At 38.7% G+C, this 16,501-nt stretch overlaps 2 protein-coding genes across 4 annotated transcripts; both read right to left on the minus strand.

Moving 5' to 3' along the window:
* Positions 1–2,382: 2,382 nt before the first annotated feature.
* Positions 2,383–4,511, minus strand: LOC117461136 (CD209 antigen-like protein E). Of its 2 annotated transcripts, none has more exons than XM_034102862.2 (5): positions 4,278–4,511; positions 4,010–4,094; positions 3,733–3,873; positions 3,390–3,596; positions 2,383–3,070 (listed from the first exon to the last, which is right to left on the minus strand). In XM_034102862.2, exons 1-5 carry the CDS (start codon positions 4,299–4,301, stop codon positions 2,697–2,699), a joined length of 831 nt encoding a protein of 276 aa, XP_033958753.2. In that variant the 5' UTR covers positions 4,302–4,511; the 3' UTR covers positions 2,383–2,696. The 2 variants fall into 2 exon arrangements, with proteins under 2 accessions (XP_033958753.2, XP_033958751.2); XM_034102860.2 differs by having other exon boundaries at positions 4,010–4,078; positions 4,278–4,509.
* Positions 4,512–5,111: 600 nt separating this feature from the next.
* On the minus strand, positions 5,112–14,893 carry colec10 (collectin sub-family member 10 (C-type lectin)). 2 transcript variants are annotated; one of them, XM_034102859.2, is made up of 7 exons: positions 14,637–14,893; positions 12,868–12,939; positions 9,681–9,752; positions 8,210–8,263; positions 7,695–7,790; positions 7,242–7,393; positions 5,112–6,900 (listed from the first exon to the last, which is right to left on the minus strand). In XM_034102859.2, exons 1-7 carry the CDS (start codon positions 14,731–14,733, stop codon positions 6,634–6,636), a joined length of 810 nt encoding a protein of 269 aa, XP_033958750.1. In that variant the 5' UTR covers positions 14,734–14,893; the 3' UTR covers positions 5,112–6,633. The 2 variants fall into 2 exon arrangements, with proteins under 2 accessions (XP_033958750.1, XP_033958749.1); XM_034102858.2 differs by having other exon boundaries at positions 7,182–7,393; positions 14,637–14,892.
* Positions 14,894–16,501: the final 1,608 nt, after the last annotated feature.

The raw sequence follows: 16,501 nt of genomic DNA on the forward strand, positions 1-16,501 counted from the left end.
CTTTTATAAATCCTCGCAGAAGAAGTCATTGTTCTAGTGATGGGAATTCCGGCTCTTTTTGCTGAGCCGGATCATTTGGCTCACCAAGAAGAGCCGGCTCTTTCGGCTCCCAAAGGGCTCTTCAGTTTACCACATATTATACCTTTTTAATTAAATCAAATGTAGCCCTGTTTTGACTAATTATTTATATGTGTACACATATATCACTTAAATTATTCAAGACATCCTTTGTACTAAAGTATTCAAAAGTAAAAATTACATGTTTAATATAAATTATTTGCTGTGGCCAATTGTTTTCATTGCATTTACAGACCCGTGTAACTCTCTGATACCACCCAATTAATGCATTGACTTGCTTGTAGAACCACGCTACACAAAACAGATAGCAACACCTATAAAAACTATTTAAAAAAGGGGGCTACTGTATCAACCTATATAAAGTATATAAATATAGTATAGAGAGGGGAGCGTGCTTTGAGATCAACTGCTAGGCTGCAGCGGGGAGAAGAGGGGGACAAAAAGTAGGAAGAGAAGTAATGGGTCAGAAACCCTCCTTTTTACGCAGCGGTCCAGACATAGACATCATAGCTACGGCGACATAGTTGCCAGTTACTTTTTGCATTAGGGCAGGGATATCTTTCAATTGTGCTACTTTTAAAGCAAGCAACGATGTTTTCAAATCTGTAATCAAAAAGCTCCTCAAAAACACTATAGAAGCAGTTCCTGCCGTTGTTACGTTAGTTCAAACAGTAACAACGGACTACTTTTCTTAGCGGATGCATGTCAATTTAAATCAATACAAAAAACTATTTTTTAAATCAATAAAATCTTTTTCTAAATCCATAAAAGCATTTCAATTATTATTGGGAGTCATGTCGTTACTTTGTTGAGAATGTGGCCATGTGTAATAAGCGGGATAATGTCCACATTGCACATTGCATAATGTGCCTTCATGCCGATCTAGATCCCTCCGCAAAAACAAAAAACCTCTCGTTCGCGGGCGAGAGCCGGCTCCCGTCGTTCACTATAGGAAACGCCCCTATAGGAAACGCCCTATAGGAAACGCCCCTATAGGAAACGCCTCCTTGCTGCGGTCTGCAGACGGGCTCTATTGCTCCCAGCAACCACTGCTGCATTCAAGGACCTTACGGAAGCTCCGAAATATTACTTTTATTTCAAAAAAAAATCTCATGTCACATGTCCGTCTGAGATTAAATGAAAACGTCTCCATTTAAGTGGTATTGATTGGCTGTGCTGATACATTTTGTAATTTATTCAAATAAACCTACACATTTATATTACGTAGATTTTCGGGGCCACAACATAGGCAATTTAGTCCTTTAACAATTGTAAATATCAGCTTTGATGCAGCAGTGGGATGTAGCCTACTCATTTAATTTAAGTTCATTAAAGTTATAAAGGTATTGTGTTCAACTTGACGTGTCAATATCTAAAAAAAAAACGTTCTTAACACAAATCACCCCTCTGTATTAGGCTATAGTCCTACTGTAGTTAACAGTAGCACAATATCCACAGATACACATTATTGCAGCATTAAACATATTTCGAAAACATCATTATGTAAGAGTCAGGGGATAGGGACCCCTAATGTAATTGTTTGATGACGGATTATAAAGGTACAGTATGTGCTGTTGTCTACTTTTGTTAACTCCAACACCCACTTTGTCAGTCTGTGTGAGCATCCTGAATCCGCTGACAGCTTGGAAAGTGAGAGGGACAATCTAATAGTTACATTACATTACATTACATTGCATTTAGCTGACGCTTTTATCCAAAGCAACTTACAATAAGTACATTCGACCAGTTGGAGCCATGACTGCTGATAGCATTGATAAACACAGGAAATGAGGGCCAAGAAACAATGGTGTGTGTACTGCCTGGTTAACCTTCCCGGTGCAAGCAGTTTGAAAAGTAAATATCAATGTCAGTTTCTTATAGTAGGCCTCGGTTAATGTTTAGCCAGGATTTGGGTTGTATGAACCAATGTTTATATAACCTCTTGGGCACTAGGCTAAGTTTGCTTTTGTGTGGCTAGAATGAATCAGTATACGAACTCTAGGTCCTATCATATAATAAAATACTTTTGCTTATAAGACAAGCACTGCTAGATCGGAAATCTTTTTCAGGCCTGATTTGGTTTCAAGCTTCAGTGAAATAATGTATAAAAACATTTGACCCCGGTTCTCGGTACATGGAAATACATTTTAGTGGATCCTTATCATCTATGGAACACCAGGAAGCCAGGGCTATATCTTTTCTCAGACTAAACTGCTGATTCTTAGCTTTTATTAAATGCAGCTAACTTTACACTCGCACAGATTTAAACAAGGAATTTGCAGAATATAAAAAAACAGGTCTTCATTCTGTTGTCCATGTTTTTATTTTAGGAGTAGAAGAAAATATTCAAAAGATACAAGATTGTGCATTGTACTTTTCGCTTATATGGCTAATGATTGAAAAAGAAAGAACACAATTACCAAGCAATATTGTAAAGATTAAGGGAACTTCTTTTAGTGCCATTTGTTTCATAGATGGAATTTAGAAAAAACATGACATTTGAAGGTCTTTTTGACAAACAAAGGTTTAAAAAAAACTGAATATCTCTCTTTCAAGGCGTTGTAATCATAGTTGAATCAAAAAACATGTATGGGGAGAGGAGAGAAGAGAATGGGTGACTAACCCTCACAAACCCATGCAAATTCTGTATTACAAGGGGCGTCATTAAATTTATTTTCTGAATGCTCAACACAATCCTCATTTCCACTATGATTATTGGGCTCCCCCTTTTTCCAGAATCTGACACCTACCAGATCAGTCCCATCCACCCACTTCCACTCGCCCTCTTGCACCATGTCAGACAGACCGATCCAGGATATGGCTGTAGTTCTGCTGAGAAAATCCAGCTCTTCTTGGGTGGTTATAATAGCCAGGTCAGCTCCTCTCGCTTGACAGTCTTGTCTGCTGCCTTGCCAGGTTTTAGATGCGCTACTAGCAGAGAAAAAGTAGCACTTGTCTTGGAATCTTTTCCATCCTTGGAGGCAAGGGACACCTATTTGACAAGTATATTTTGGTTATTGTGATCTTGAAACCCTTACGTTTTAAGAAAATGTTTGGAGACCAGTAGGAAACCAATTGTTGAAGCTTACAGTATGTCCAGATTTATTTATACACATTGAAGATAGTTAAGATGTCTAGTTTTATTATTCTGGCTTTAACTAGCATGCATTTTATTATCCACCCACTTCTCTTGGTGTTTGCTAATGTTCCTTTATTTTCTGCATATGCTCAAATTAACTTTCTACTGCAGTGCATCCTAATAAAAGAAGATCCCATTCAAGTCTACATGTGTTGCTTTAGTCGTTACTTACGTTTCGTTAACCCTTTTAACTCCTCTTGTAGTTTATCTTGACTTGCAGCCATATCGTTGTATTTGCTCTGCAGAACCTCCAGCTCTTCTGTCAGGTTGCTGGAATTCATCTTCATTTGTTCTAGCTCCTCCCTCATGTTTCTGTCCATATTCAGGTTAGAGATCAGCTGTTCAAACTTCGAGTCCATGTGATTGAGAACGATGGAATCTACAACAATATAATTTACAATCAACGAATAACCATTACAATTATCAAGTGACCACTGTTAAAGCAACACATACTAATACATTTGTAGGTGTTTTGTAATGTGTACTCAAGCTCATTAACTTGAGTCAGTACTTACTGTGAACCTCCATCTCTTTTGTCAGGTTGCCGGAATTAATCTTTCTTTGTTCTAGCTCATCCCTCTCAGTGTTTCTGTCCATAGTCAGGCTAGAGATCAGCTGTTCCCACTTCGAGTCATTGTGATTGAGAACACTGGAATCTACAAAAATATCATTTACAATCAACGAATAACCATTCAAATGATCAAGTGACCACTGTTAAAGCAAAAAATACTAATACATTTTGAGGTTTCTTTTGGTGTGTGTACTCAAGCTCATTGCTGAGTCAGTACTTACTGTGGGCCACTATGCATAGGATTATAAACAGTGTCCCCAGACACACTGCAGCAGCTCCAATCCACCGCACTGAAACACAAATCACCTCAACAAAAACGCAATGAATATCCACAAAACAATCAAAGCAAATGTGTAATTTAACTAAATATGTAAAGCTTTGTCCCTGTTTCCTCAATCACATCTTAGGTTTTTTGTATAAATGCTACAGCTACAAGTCATATTATAAATGTTGTATGTATAGGCAACGTGGTCGAATGTGTGTTCTTACCGGATGTTTGAGTTCTAAATCCATAATTTGACATGTTGTCAGGAGCCATCAAATCACACTATCGTCCTGAATCGTATTCTCCCTTGATGTGATGTTCAGTGCTTCTGTAAAATGTGTGCTCAGTTTCTGTGTTCTTATTAAGGTCCAATAATTTGCTGATACTGCAAATAAACGCATGAGAGTAGGACATGTTCCGTTTAAGAAAGACAACCCATGGGCGGGAGTCTTTTCCAAAAGCAGAACTCTCAGATACGTGTTTTACATTGTGGTAAATTGTTGTGGAGTATGGTATTATAATCTGTGATTTCCTGTCTTTCATTGGCATCAGGATTGTGGACTCGGCACACTTAAAGGACAGTCAGCGAAACCCTTCTGTTAATTTCCTGTTTAAAATAACAGGATGTAAGCCTGTGTTTGTGTGCTTGTGTTGGATAGTGCTGCTGTAAGAAATTGATGTTTCGTTTACCAAGAATTGAAACCAATCTGTTCATGCCTAACCATGTAACCATGCAGATTATAATGGGACACAAAGAAGGCAAAAGCAACTTGAAATGTGTGCACTGCTTATATGGAAAGTCACTATAAGGACAGCACAGGTGTTGTTCACACAAAGCCACCTATTTATGTTCAACGGCATTACAAAAATAGTTTGATCACATAAAGTGAAAATATAGACATGAGTGTTTTCACCAAATAAAAAACAGGAAACAGCAAAAAACATAAACCAACTTCTTGACTGTATTAAATAATGTAACAACCAAGTGCAGCACCTACAATGACAATTCGTAGATGTGTTAGTAATGTATGAACATGACACTGTTGTTCAGTAAACTGAGGTTTTATTAAAAAAAAAAAGGGAGACAGAAAAATCATACTTATAACGTAAGACCCACTGCCACTTTATTACCATGTGTTTTAGCATTTTATGATAATGCAGGTTATTTAAGGTCAACATCGTTAAATGTATAAACTATGATACATATTTACTCTGAAAGCCATCAGAGTGTCCCCCTCTTATGGCCTAAGGGTGCACAACTCCAAGAAACCTAATAAAAAATTATCAAATTCTCAAATTACTTTTTAGCAGTCAAAAACTCACTCCATCCCCTTTACTACAGAAAATGGAGGAAACATCTGCAGAAAGAGAAGTGGAAGAATTTAAGGAGAATAGAGAAACATAACAAAATGTGGCAAGTCACTTCCGCTGACAACTCGAGAAAATTCATTAAAAACTATATATGTGAGAAATTACTTTGCTTTATGTCATGGAAGGAAAAGGAGGATTAACAAATTGATAATATTTCATCCTGAGGAGAATATGAATGTCTCAACAACCCTTAAAACGACACATTTGAATATATATCTCAGAATTAATTCAAATCTGGCAGCATAGAGGAAAAGGGATCACCAAGGTAAATTGGACTGGTCCACAGGGGACAATATTTCTGTACAAACTTCAAAACAATCCATTGAGATAGATCCATAAGCCAATGGTGCTGTTTTGGCTCTATGGCCATGGTTTCAAACACAGACAGACATTTGTTCCATTGTTGTGCTTGAAATTTGATCTCCCGTTCATCCAGACAATCAAGCACTTAAATGTAATTGCAAGTTTCCAAAACCTTACCCAGATCACTGCAGACTTCCCTAAACCTCGGCCTGTGTTTTTTAAGTGGATCTTCACCTCAGGCCGAACCCGTGAAAGAATCAGCCAGACAGTAATGCAGCTTTCCCCCCAATATTTCTTGTCAGTAGCGCCTCTTTACTGCTGGGCTTTGAATGAAAGCAAATGTTAAATAATACAATTAAAAAAACTAATTGTGATACTATGTGGTTATTGCCAATTTACAATAAAAAGCTAAGAACATTATCAATTGCAAGCATCATCATTGTATTACAGTGAACCTATGGGTTTTCAAATACCCCCAATATACGTTTATGCTACAGCAAGCTAACAGACACACAGTCTCACGTATTAAGGATTTATAAAGTTAGCTAACATGCTGGCTAACTTTCAAACTCCCAGCAGCCAAGGCACAACATTAACATGTATAGTTGTTTAATTGGCCTTTTGACCTATAGAATATATATTTTTAAAGGCCAATGCAGGGAAACGCTATGTTAATGTACCTGCCCGGATCCGGAGACAATCAGAATTATGATGTGTTCATATGCAGCATACATATTTAACATTCTCCCAAGAATGTATGACCCGTCTGTCTGTGATCATCTGAGCAAATGATTTATTTTACAATTTTCAGTTATATTTTATTACATGCATATACTAATTCTAGACAACAAAGGATATATGTATACCTATTTCTCTTTTCATTGCAAGTTTAAATGTCTCATTGACTCAGGATGGTACTAGGGCAGGTGTCCCTCTTCCTCTTCCTCTTCCTCCTCCTCCTCCTGCTCCTCTTCTCCTGCTCTTTGGGAACTCACAGATGAAAAACATGGCGGCTTCACACTCCACATGACTCCATGTTCCAGATCTGAGCAGCTCCACACAGCTTGAGTTTGTGTGGGGAGATACCGGGGAATTTAGCTCCTCCTCTTGGCTCCAAGCTGTGAAACCCTGCAGAGGGCTGGAGTCTGCAAACACATGACCGCTTGTTCCATCCTGATGACAAACAGAACAAAATCATTAGAAAGTTATTCACAGCAAAGAACACTTACAACGTTTCTAATTATTAAACCAGGTTACAGGAGAATTATGGCACAGATACTCCTCCTATTTTATAAAGCACAAGAGAACAAAAGGACAGAGAAACTCCACCTGCTGCAGTATGTGTGTGCGTGTGTGCGTGTGTGCGTGTGTGCGTGTGTGCGTGCGTGCGTGTGTGTGTGTGTGTGTGTGTGTGTGTGTGCACATATTATGAGTATGTGATGGGGACTACTTGCTGTGTCATTGCTTTGAGCCTGCACTCCTATATAAACTCTCATCAGTCCAGCCTGACTGACGTATTCCGCCATGAGCTGGTTGGTCTCGCTGGTTTTTGGCATGGCCAGGGTTCCTCCTCTCAGCTTGCAGTTCATTGAAGCCTCTCCGAACCTCTTGGACTCTTTCACCAGCAGGTAGTACCTCTCTTCTGTTTCCTTCAGACCCAAAATGACTGCACAGGGTTAAGGGTTAAAGAAAAATAAGGAATTGAATACAATAAAAGAAGGAAACAAAACAAGTCAGAAGCCAGTCGGACAGTGCCATGTGTCATAAACCTTTTTCTATAACGTAAAAATCCTATACTACTGTCAGCTCTTTTCAACAAGTTAAGCCACATGATTGCAAGGGCGTTATGAATAAAAGAGGAAATATGTTTTTCTGAATTTGCATTCCAAGATTAAATAACTTCCATTGTTTAGAGCTGCATGCAGTGGTTTTCACATCATTCAGATATCCAAACACTGTGTGCTTACCATTCTTCAAAAACTTGACAGCATTCCTCAGCTTGCCGACATTGACATCCAGCTGCCCGACCACTTTCCTGTACCTGCCACAGTCACAGGTTGTGCCTGAATAATAAAATATGTGTCAGTATGACTTGAGTTTGTACCGTATTTCTGAATCACCTTCCTGCATCTCTGACAAAACTGTACCACAGTATATTTGTGTAAGTCCTGGGCTTTTGTTGTTGTATGATTTGATAGCCATTTTAGAATATGAAGAATCTAATCAATTTAGTAGGAACAGTTTAAATGTGTACAGTAAGTGATATAACATGCTCAAGTCTATATGTACAATTTAAAAACCCTTCACAAGTCTGGATGTTAAGATTTCCAAGAAATATTGACACATTCCCTATTTGCCTTTTTATTTGTAAATGTAATATTGCTGCAACCTGGTCATGTGGGTCTGAAAGGAGCAGAAGGGCCGGTACTGTAATGCATAGGACTTGGAAAAGTTAATGTCTGCATGCTGGAGTCTTCCTCACCTGGTTTCCCTTTAAAACCAGCGAGCCCAATATAACCTGGATCACCTTTGATACCTACAGAATATAGAAAATGTGAGAAAATACTTATTACATTATTTTTACATTACATTGTGATGTAGTTCTAGAATATCACCACTAGATGGCTGCATCATACACAAAACGTGACAAATGGCTGCACACAGGTATACATTGACTATTGAACTATTGTAACCCAGATCTTTTTTTTCTAAATTGAACTCAACAAGACACCTCAAATTTAAAAACATAATAATAGTAGTAATCCAGAACATATCAACCCATATTTGAGCAACACTGACACAATGTGTTGTTGAATGTTGCACATTTGGGGGAAGAGGGCTGCAGTAAAAAGATGATAGGCTGGTTTTGTATTAGGACATTTCGTACATCTACAATCTAATCTTTGAATAAACAAACGGATTATTCTGTTGCCAGTAAAACATATCCAGAGAGAAATGCTGCAAACCGTTTTTTAAATCCTAACATGGTTGTTATTTTGTACAAGAAAAATGCTAGCCCTGTAAACACTCTAATAATAATCAGACAAATGCATAGACATAAAGCATCATGTATCATGGTCATCTTAATGTATCTTTAATGAGGCTGCTAGATCCATTGAACTTACAACTAGCTTTGTGAGTGAGATTGTACCATGGAATTCAGAAAAAGAGAGTAGCAGGATTTTTGTTGGAAAATGTGTTTTTCTGTAGGTGTTTTATGAGCTACAGGCGCTCGGATCAAGGGAAATCCAAACCTGTGACCTCACTCCTTTGCCTGAGATGGCTGATGCACAGCCACTTTCCTGTAAGTGTATTAAACATAATGAATACTGAGAAAAGTGAATGCCTAGAATGGCACGGGAAAATGACTCATAAAAATAAAACTAAGCTAGAAATTGTTTCAGCCACCCTGGGCAAAGCAGCCTGATGACATAATCTTTTCTTCTATCTTTGGATCGTTTAAAACATGAAAGAAAGTGGGAGAATTCTTACTTGTGTATCTTAGCGTTGGGACTAATTAGGTTTTCTGTTTTATGTAATGTCCGTTCTTCTTATTTCAATGTTTTGAGTAAATGATAATGAAGCTGTGCTTGGATTGAGGATGAGTTCGGGGAACTATGATTCTTCTCTCTGTGCAATATTAAAGTCAATGAAATCCTGTAAAAACCCCACCGCTACATTTTTGAAGCCTTTTGTCGACAATTACAGGCAGGTTGGAAAAGTGTCATGGCAGTGAAACAGGAACACAGGACACTCAGGATAGGAGGTGTTCCACTTGATGCGCTTTCCAATTTTACACTCTCTTTGATTTAAGACTTATGTATCCATTAGAACAATATTCATACCATAGTATGGGGTTACCTCAAGAGAAATAGAAATTGGTAGAGAAGTAGAGACAAAAACAACAGTATTTACATTAAAATACTTTTAGAAATTACTCTTTTTTTTCATACCTCGTTCCCCAATAGGCCCCATCTTTCCAGTGTGGCCCACCTCTCCCACAAGCCCCATCTCCCCTAACACTCCTGGGTAGGAAGAGAAAGAAAGAGTATGTGGAGAGACTTCAGTAAAACAATTTAGTATTCACTATAGCCTCACATTTTATCTTAAGTGGGCTGAATAGGGTAGATCACGTCATCATATTTTTTGATATGCTATTTTCCATTATTCAGGATTGTCAAATCTTTTCAATTATCTATGGCTTTCATCATTTCTCTTTTGTATTTTGATTATTTTGTTGTTTTCAAGCCGAATCAACGTAATTGTATGCGTCTAGAGATTGCGAGTCCTGAGGCTTTTTCCCAACAATCACTGCACAGTTTGGATCCACAATAGATGCTGTTATTGCTATTATTATTAAGTAAATGATTTAGAGTGGAACATTCTGATTTGTTTTGGGCACGAATTTAAGTATTTTGTGTTGAGAGACTGTGTGTGGATTGAAGGTAGTTTGTGGGGAAACACACATTGCCTTGTTTTATCAAAGTCAACCTTTAAAAAAATGTATGCATTTATTATATTTATTTGTATTCTTTGTTATTTTGTTTCTTTGATTCCAGTTCATAGTGTGAAATAGGCCTTTTTCACAGCAGTCATGTTGACATTTCAGATTAGGGTGTGTGTGTGTGTGTGTGTGTGTGTGTGTGTGTGTGTGTGTGTGTGTGTGTGTGTGTGTGTGTGTGTGTGTGTGTGTGTGTGTGTGTGTGTGTGTGTGTGTGTGTGTGTGTGTGTGTGTGTGTGTGTGTGTGTGTGTGTGTGTGTGAGTGAGTGAGTGAGTGAGTGAGTGAGTGTGTGTGTGTGTGTGTGTGTGTGTGTGTGTGTGTGTGTGTGTGTGTGTGTGTATGTGTGTGTTGGAAATCTACAGAGCAGACTGAGGCTCTCTGCCAGCACTTGAATGAGGAAGGAAACTATTCAACTGGAAACTGATGGGGTTTGAAATACTAAGTGACACATTATAGAGGCCTATTTCTATTAGAGGGATTTGCTTCACACACATAGGCTACATACTCACACATACAGCCAGCTATTCATTTCCCATTTCCCTGTTTCTCATGCTGATTCTTTGCTTGAGGATTTGTGAGAAGTGATGGCAGAATGTGTGAGGTCTTATGGATTGTGTGTTGTCTGGTACACGAGGCCAATGGGAATTCTCTCTGTAATCTGCTTTCAATTGTTTGCATAGTTTTCAGAGTGAAGGCCTGAGAAGCATACAATAAATATTGTTGTCTGATTCAGATTGGAGAACTGATTGAACTGTGATTATAGGTGTTTGTTTTATCGCACTTTGAGAAGTTGAATCTGTGGGTCTCTTGATTAATGTTGTTGTCACAGTGCTCACGCTCGCCAGTTAAACCGTCTATCTAAACGTTCAGATAACAGTCTTCCCTATCACTGCAGTCGCGCTTTACAATGGCCAACCCCTCCAACTGGCTTAACGTCTGGATTCTCCAGCTGCTAAAGGAAAGGAGGTGAAGGCCACATTTTTCTTTAATCATGAAATCTAAGACAGCCTTAAGCTATTTCCTAAACGATAATTGGAATAGATGTTTTCAAGGCTTAATATAACAACAAATCCAAGAGGTTAAAATGCTTAGCAGAACTGAGATTTAATCATTCATTATACATTATTGACCCAAGCAAAATGAGCAAAAATGAATGCTGGAATTTCTGCTTTTTAGAGCTAAGTGGACAGAGTCACTTGGTCACATGGAATAAAGGCCTTGATCCAGATTTCCTATTTTTTGTGCATATGGTTTGTTGCTGTCCCAACAGGTTCCAAGAATTAAGAACCTGACAAATGTAAATGTATCACCTTAACTTTGCCAATTGTTTTCCAGGAATAAATTAAAGCACAATTACCAAAAGGGGGAATCCATGGTTTGTTGACGCTAATAAGCTTGGAGCCACAACTTGTGTTTGTTGCTCACCAGAGAATTATAGTCATGAATTCCCTTTTAACATTCCAAAATTAAGCAACTGCTTCCTGTCAAAATGTCTAACTTAAGACAGGGAATACATGCGTCATCTGTGGAGCTCTTGACATACTGCAGTCACAAAGTCATCGTAGGAACCTGCGTTCATTCCTACAATAGGCATACACACAGAGAAACCATAATGATTGGGTTTGCTATACTGTTGAAAAATATCCGCAAAGTTGAAAAGTTGAAAAGGGTCACATGTATATTCTTTGTCTTTACACTTTTGGAAAAGCAGTTCTGGCATGTGTCTCGTATACAGTCGGATGAGGGAAGTGTGTCTGTTGTTGTAGTGTGTGCATGTATGTGTGTGTGTATGTGTGAGTGTGTGTGAGGATCTTTTATGTGAAGTTATTGAATAAAACAAACATCTGCGGAGAGCAAGAGGGCAGTCAGGGACCAGTGCTTTTAAACAGTGTTTTGTGTACATCTGCCAACTTGTATATACTTGCAGCCTTGTGTGCACGTAGTGTATTGTGTGTGTGTGTGTGTGTGTGTGTGTGTGTGTGTGTGTGTGTGCATGTGTGTGTGCGTGTGTGTGTGTGTGTGTGTGTGTGTGTGCAGACATCTGTTTATATCATATGGCTGCTTGGTTGGCCAGCTAGTACCAGCCCAGTTGGAACACATATGACGAAGCGGGACGCCACCGATTTCCTCAGCAGCAATTAACACGTCTGCTTCCTCAACAGACACACAGCAGGTCTGTCTGTCTGTCTGTCTGTCTGTCTGTCTGTCTGTTGTTTGTCTGTCTGTCTGTCTGTCTGTCTGTCTGTCCGTCTGTCCGTCTGTCCATCTGTCCATCTGTCCGTCTGTCCATCTGTATGTATGTCACAGAGCAAAGGAAAGGGCAAGCTGTCTGGAGCAGGAAAAAGCAAAAACTGGTGCCAGAGCAAAGTCAGGCGTTCTGGCAAAAAGAATAGAGAGACAGAAAGTAAGTTGTGATTTTTGTGAGTTTGTCCTGTTTCCAGCAGTAAAGCAAATTATATTTTTGAGTTACATCTGGGTGAAGACAGTCATTATGATTCTCTACAAAAATAAGAGAGAAGCAATGCTTTCCCGCCCATAACCTTTGCTGTTTCATTCCACCTTCAGTTGTCTTAAATCCATTGAGCATTTTAATAAAGACAGAAGCACTGCTTGTAATAGACTGATGCATGTTAAATACCTGAAAGTCCTGGTGGTCCATTCTTTCCCAGTTTCCCCTCCTCTCCCACCTCTCCAATCGCACCTTGGTCTCCTATATTAAGAGAAGAGAGTAGTTTAAGAGTGATATTCATATGGAGAAAATGTATCCCATCATGCACAGTTTTAAGGCAGTGTGCCTAACTGGATTGCTTTCAGAGTGGCATGGAATACATCGGCATATTCTCACTCACTGCTGGTTTGGATGGAAATTAAAGCCATTACAGTATGATGATACAACTTCATCAAAAATAACTATTGGCAATACAGCACAGCACAGCAGTCTGTTGAGTGATTATTTGTTACAAGTTTCAGTGTAGGCCCAGTTGTTGGTTTGGATGCAAGTCCTATTGTAAGGTTCAACATCAACCAATGATGTTTAGAAATATCTTTTGACTCTTCATATTGTGTCTTAAGCCATGTTTGTCCAAGCCAATATCTTTTATAAAGCACTAACTCATTCAAAGTATTAGTGAAACAACATATTCTTTGGAGTTAAAATCACATAAGACAAATATCTCTGGTGGGTCCACTGCTCAAAGAGCTCTTGGCGAGAAATCTTGGGAGGTTTCAGAGTGTCTATTAGAGCTGGAATGATGCAATAGTTGTTGATGCCAACAGCAATTTATGTCTTGGGCTTTGAAATAAAGGATTGTAACCGAGTACTTAGGAAAATAGATTATTAAAATCCGAAGGCTGTGTGGAAGTTTTAAAGTAACCTATATGTTTTGCAATTGCATACAATTTCATGCAATTTCTGACTACAAACAATGATTTCCTTTAGTGGACAACATGGGAAGCAAGAGGCTTTCCATATTTCAGAAATGTTCAGATTTGTGTAAGAAAGCAATAGAATAACTTTTTTCACAAGTAAGAGAGTTAATTCAAAGTGTCTAACTTTTCATAAAGACACTCTTATGTCTCAAAAAAATAAAATCCCCGTACTTCTATTTAAAAATGCAGGAGTCAAAATACCAGTAAATGCAATAAAAGTATGTTTGTTGGAAAAGTTCAAATAAATAAGAAATGTTTTGGGGGCATGAAACATCCAATGAAATGTGCAGACGTGAGGATACACACATTTAGAGGCTGACTGTGGTCAGCAGTATATCTCGGATGAGTCTTGAACAAATAATCAGTTCAGCTTAGTGGCAGCTGTCTAAATACACAATGGGACTTTCTTTTGTTACAGAAAATTCTGTGGAAACTTGTCAAAATGTACACTCACTTCCCAGTGGCCAGCAGAGTGAGTGTGCATGTTGACTGCTGAAGTAACTTCTCCCTAATTTGCGTAAAAAGAAGAATTAAAAGCCATGTTTTTCAGTAATGTGAATGAAGCTGAAAAACTGTTGCTCTGCCTAAGTGTGTATTTTATTTGGTCTGTCTGTCTGAATCAGCAGGGGATCAAGCTACTGGATGTCGTAAAATAAATAGCACACACGGAGGCATTCCCTCCAAAAAGACTACGGGGTAGCAGACTGCAAGCTAATAAACTACAGGACATTACATGCTTGCTACCTTTGTCATTAGCTCTGTTAACCCCGAAGCAAAATAGGGGTGTCTCCTCAGAATTTTCCATTTTACACAAATACTGTTTTGGACATCCACATTATTAGGACATTAAGTTAACACATACATTTACTGTTGAGCCATGAACCTCCAAATGTCTAATTTCCAACAGTACAAAAACATGTTGTTTAAAAACTGCAATGTCAGGTTCAAACACACACACACGAACACACACACACTTACCTTTTGCTCCAGGTAGCAGGGCATTGGTGCAGACTTCTGTGGAGGTAGAGATGTAGTTAAACACGGCTGCAAACACACAGAGTGCCAACATTCCCATTATATTCCAATCATCCCCAACCACTGAAGAAAATCCTGTTTTTTTGTTGTGTACGATGTTACAAGTGCCAAAGTATTGTCTGTGTAAAGTATCTCATGCACCCGAATCCACAGATCGACTGAGTTTTTCACTGTGAGACTGGAGGATCAGTGCAGCACTAATGAGCAAAGACACACACACACACACACACACACACACACACACACACACACACACACACACACACACACACACACACACACACACACACACACACACACACACACACACACACACACACACACACACACACACACACACACACACACACACACACACACACACACACACACACACACACACACACACACACACACACACACACACACACACACACACACTTGTTTATATAGTCTTATCAGTTACTTGTCATAATGTCAAACAACATATAACAGAGCACTGGATTCCTGTATGCCTTGTCCCTTGGAATGTGAAGCTGTGTGTGATTAAGAAAAATATCACTAGGGTTAAATTGAATAAATGCAGTGTATTTATTTGTTTACTTTTCAAGTGGAACAGTACCATGAATTCTAGGAATGACAATTCCAGGCCCAGAGGCTGGATCCTGAACCATTTGCTACATAGTGCCACCTTTTGTATTGTAGCTTTTAACATTATAGTTTAAGGACACCTTTCAAAGCAATCAATTAACTCTTATGTGCTTGATTTTTTTTCAACAAAAAAAGAAGGCTAAATGGAGATTGTGCAGTTTGTTACTCTTATCCTGCCTGAGCCAAAAACGCCTGTCCTTTTTTCTTATCAACAACAAGGGAGTAGTACCTCTGGGTGTGCACATTCTTCCCTCTTTTCTCTCATCTTCTTCTACTCTTTTTCCCACCCTTCAGAACACAAACCATTAAGTGGGAGAGGTTCACACTTACTGTACACATGAACAGACATAGAAAAAAACAGATGTATGTATGTATGTATGTATGTATGTATGTATGTATGTATGTATGTATGCACACACGGAACCACAACAAACAAATGAGACACAAGACATTCTTGCACAAAAACAAGGATACTAGCACACGCACACAAACACACACACAGATTCTTGCATAATTGAATCCTGGTTTCTCAGTATGTGATGAAAACATACAGGGATAAGAAGGGTTGGAGGCCTCTAAGGGACAGAGAGAAAGGAGGAATGGTTGGATGGTGTCAGAAAAAGGGAAAAGAGATCATGAGAAACGAATGAGATGTAATGAGAGAAGAAAACAGAGAAATACTGGAGACAGAGCGCAAAAAATAAAGAGGAATGGCAAGGAAGGGAGAGAGTGTGGTCCGAGCCACATGTGTTAGCGCAAGGAAGGATTTCCTTATTCAAAAGTTATGCTTCCTTAATGGATGTCTTAGACTCTCCATCAGCAAGGAAGGTCATCAGGGTGCAGTGTACTCACTTATTTGAAGACAGGGAGGGGCTGATTTGAATCAAGACGATTAATTGAAAACAAAATCTTGACATTGGCTGCTATTCCCTTGGGGACTACATTGGCTTTTCATCAATTTGAAAGGCAGCCATTTGAGAGGAAAGGGTTTAATGGGTTGTTACTTTTGTATGTGGTTGGCCTCTTATAAAGTTATTTGTATTGACAGACAACAAAACTTTGAAATGCATCCAGTATTGGCTTTGAAATGAACACACGTTTTTATTCTTACAGTCAAGTTAAAACTTATTTTAACAATTTCAAATGTTTTGTTCTTCAAAGAAAAGAATATGTGCTTG

This window comes from Pseudochaenichthys georgianus, chromosome 16, assembly GCF_902827115.2.
Source record: "Pseudochaenichthys georgianus chromosome 16, fPseGeo1.2, whole genome shotgun sequence".
Taxonomy (NCBI): Eukaryota; Metazoa; Chordata; class Actinopteri; order Perciformes; family Channichthyidae; genus Pseudochaenichthys; species Pseudochaenichthys georgianus.

Coding starts and splice junctions, on each gene's coding strand:
- LOC117461136 (XM_034102860.2), bottom strand. CDS start 4,326: ATGGCTCCTGACAACATGTCAAATTATGGATTTAGAACTCAAACATCC. Junction 4,079..4,277: donor ATTTAGAACTCAAACATCCG/GTAAGAACACAC, acceptor TTTGTGTTTCAG/TGCGGTGGATTGGAGCTGCT. Junction 3,071..3,389: donor GTTAAAAGGGTTAACGAAAC/GTAAGTAACGAC, acceptor CTTGTCAAATAG/GTGTCCCTTGCCTCCAAGGA.
- colec10 (XM_034102858.2), bottom strand. CDS start 14,733: ATGGGAATGTTGGCACTCTGTGTGTTTGCAGCCGTGTTTAACTACATC. Junction 9,753..12,867: donor TGGACCACCAGGACTTTCAG/GTATTTAACATG, acceptor CTTCCTACCCAG/GAGTGTTAGGGGAGATGGGG. Junction 6,901..7,181: donor AGGCTCAAAGCAATGACACA/GCAAGTAGTCCC, acceptor GTTTGTCATCAG/GATGGAACAAGCGGTCATGT.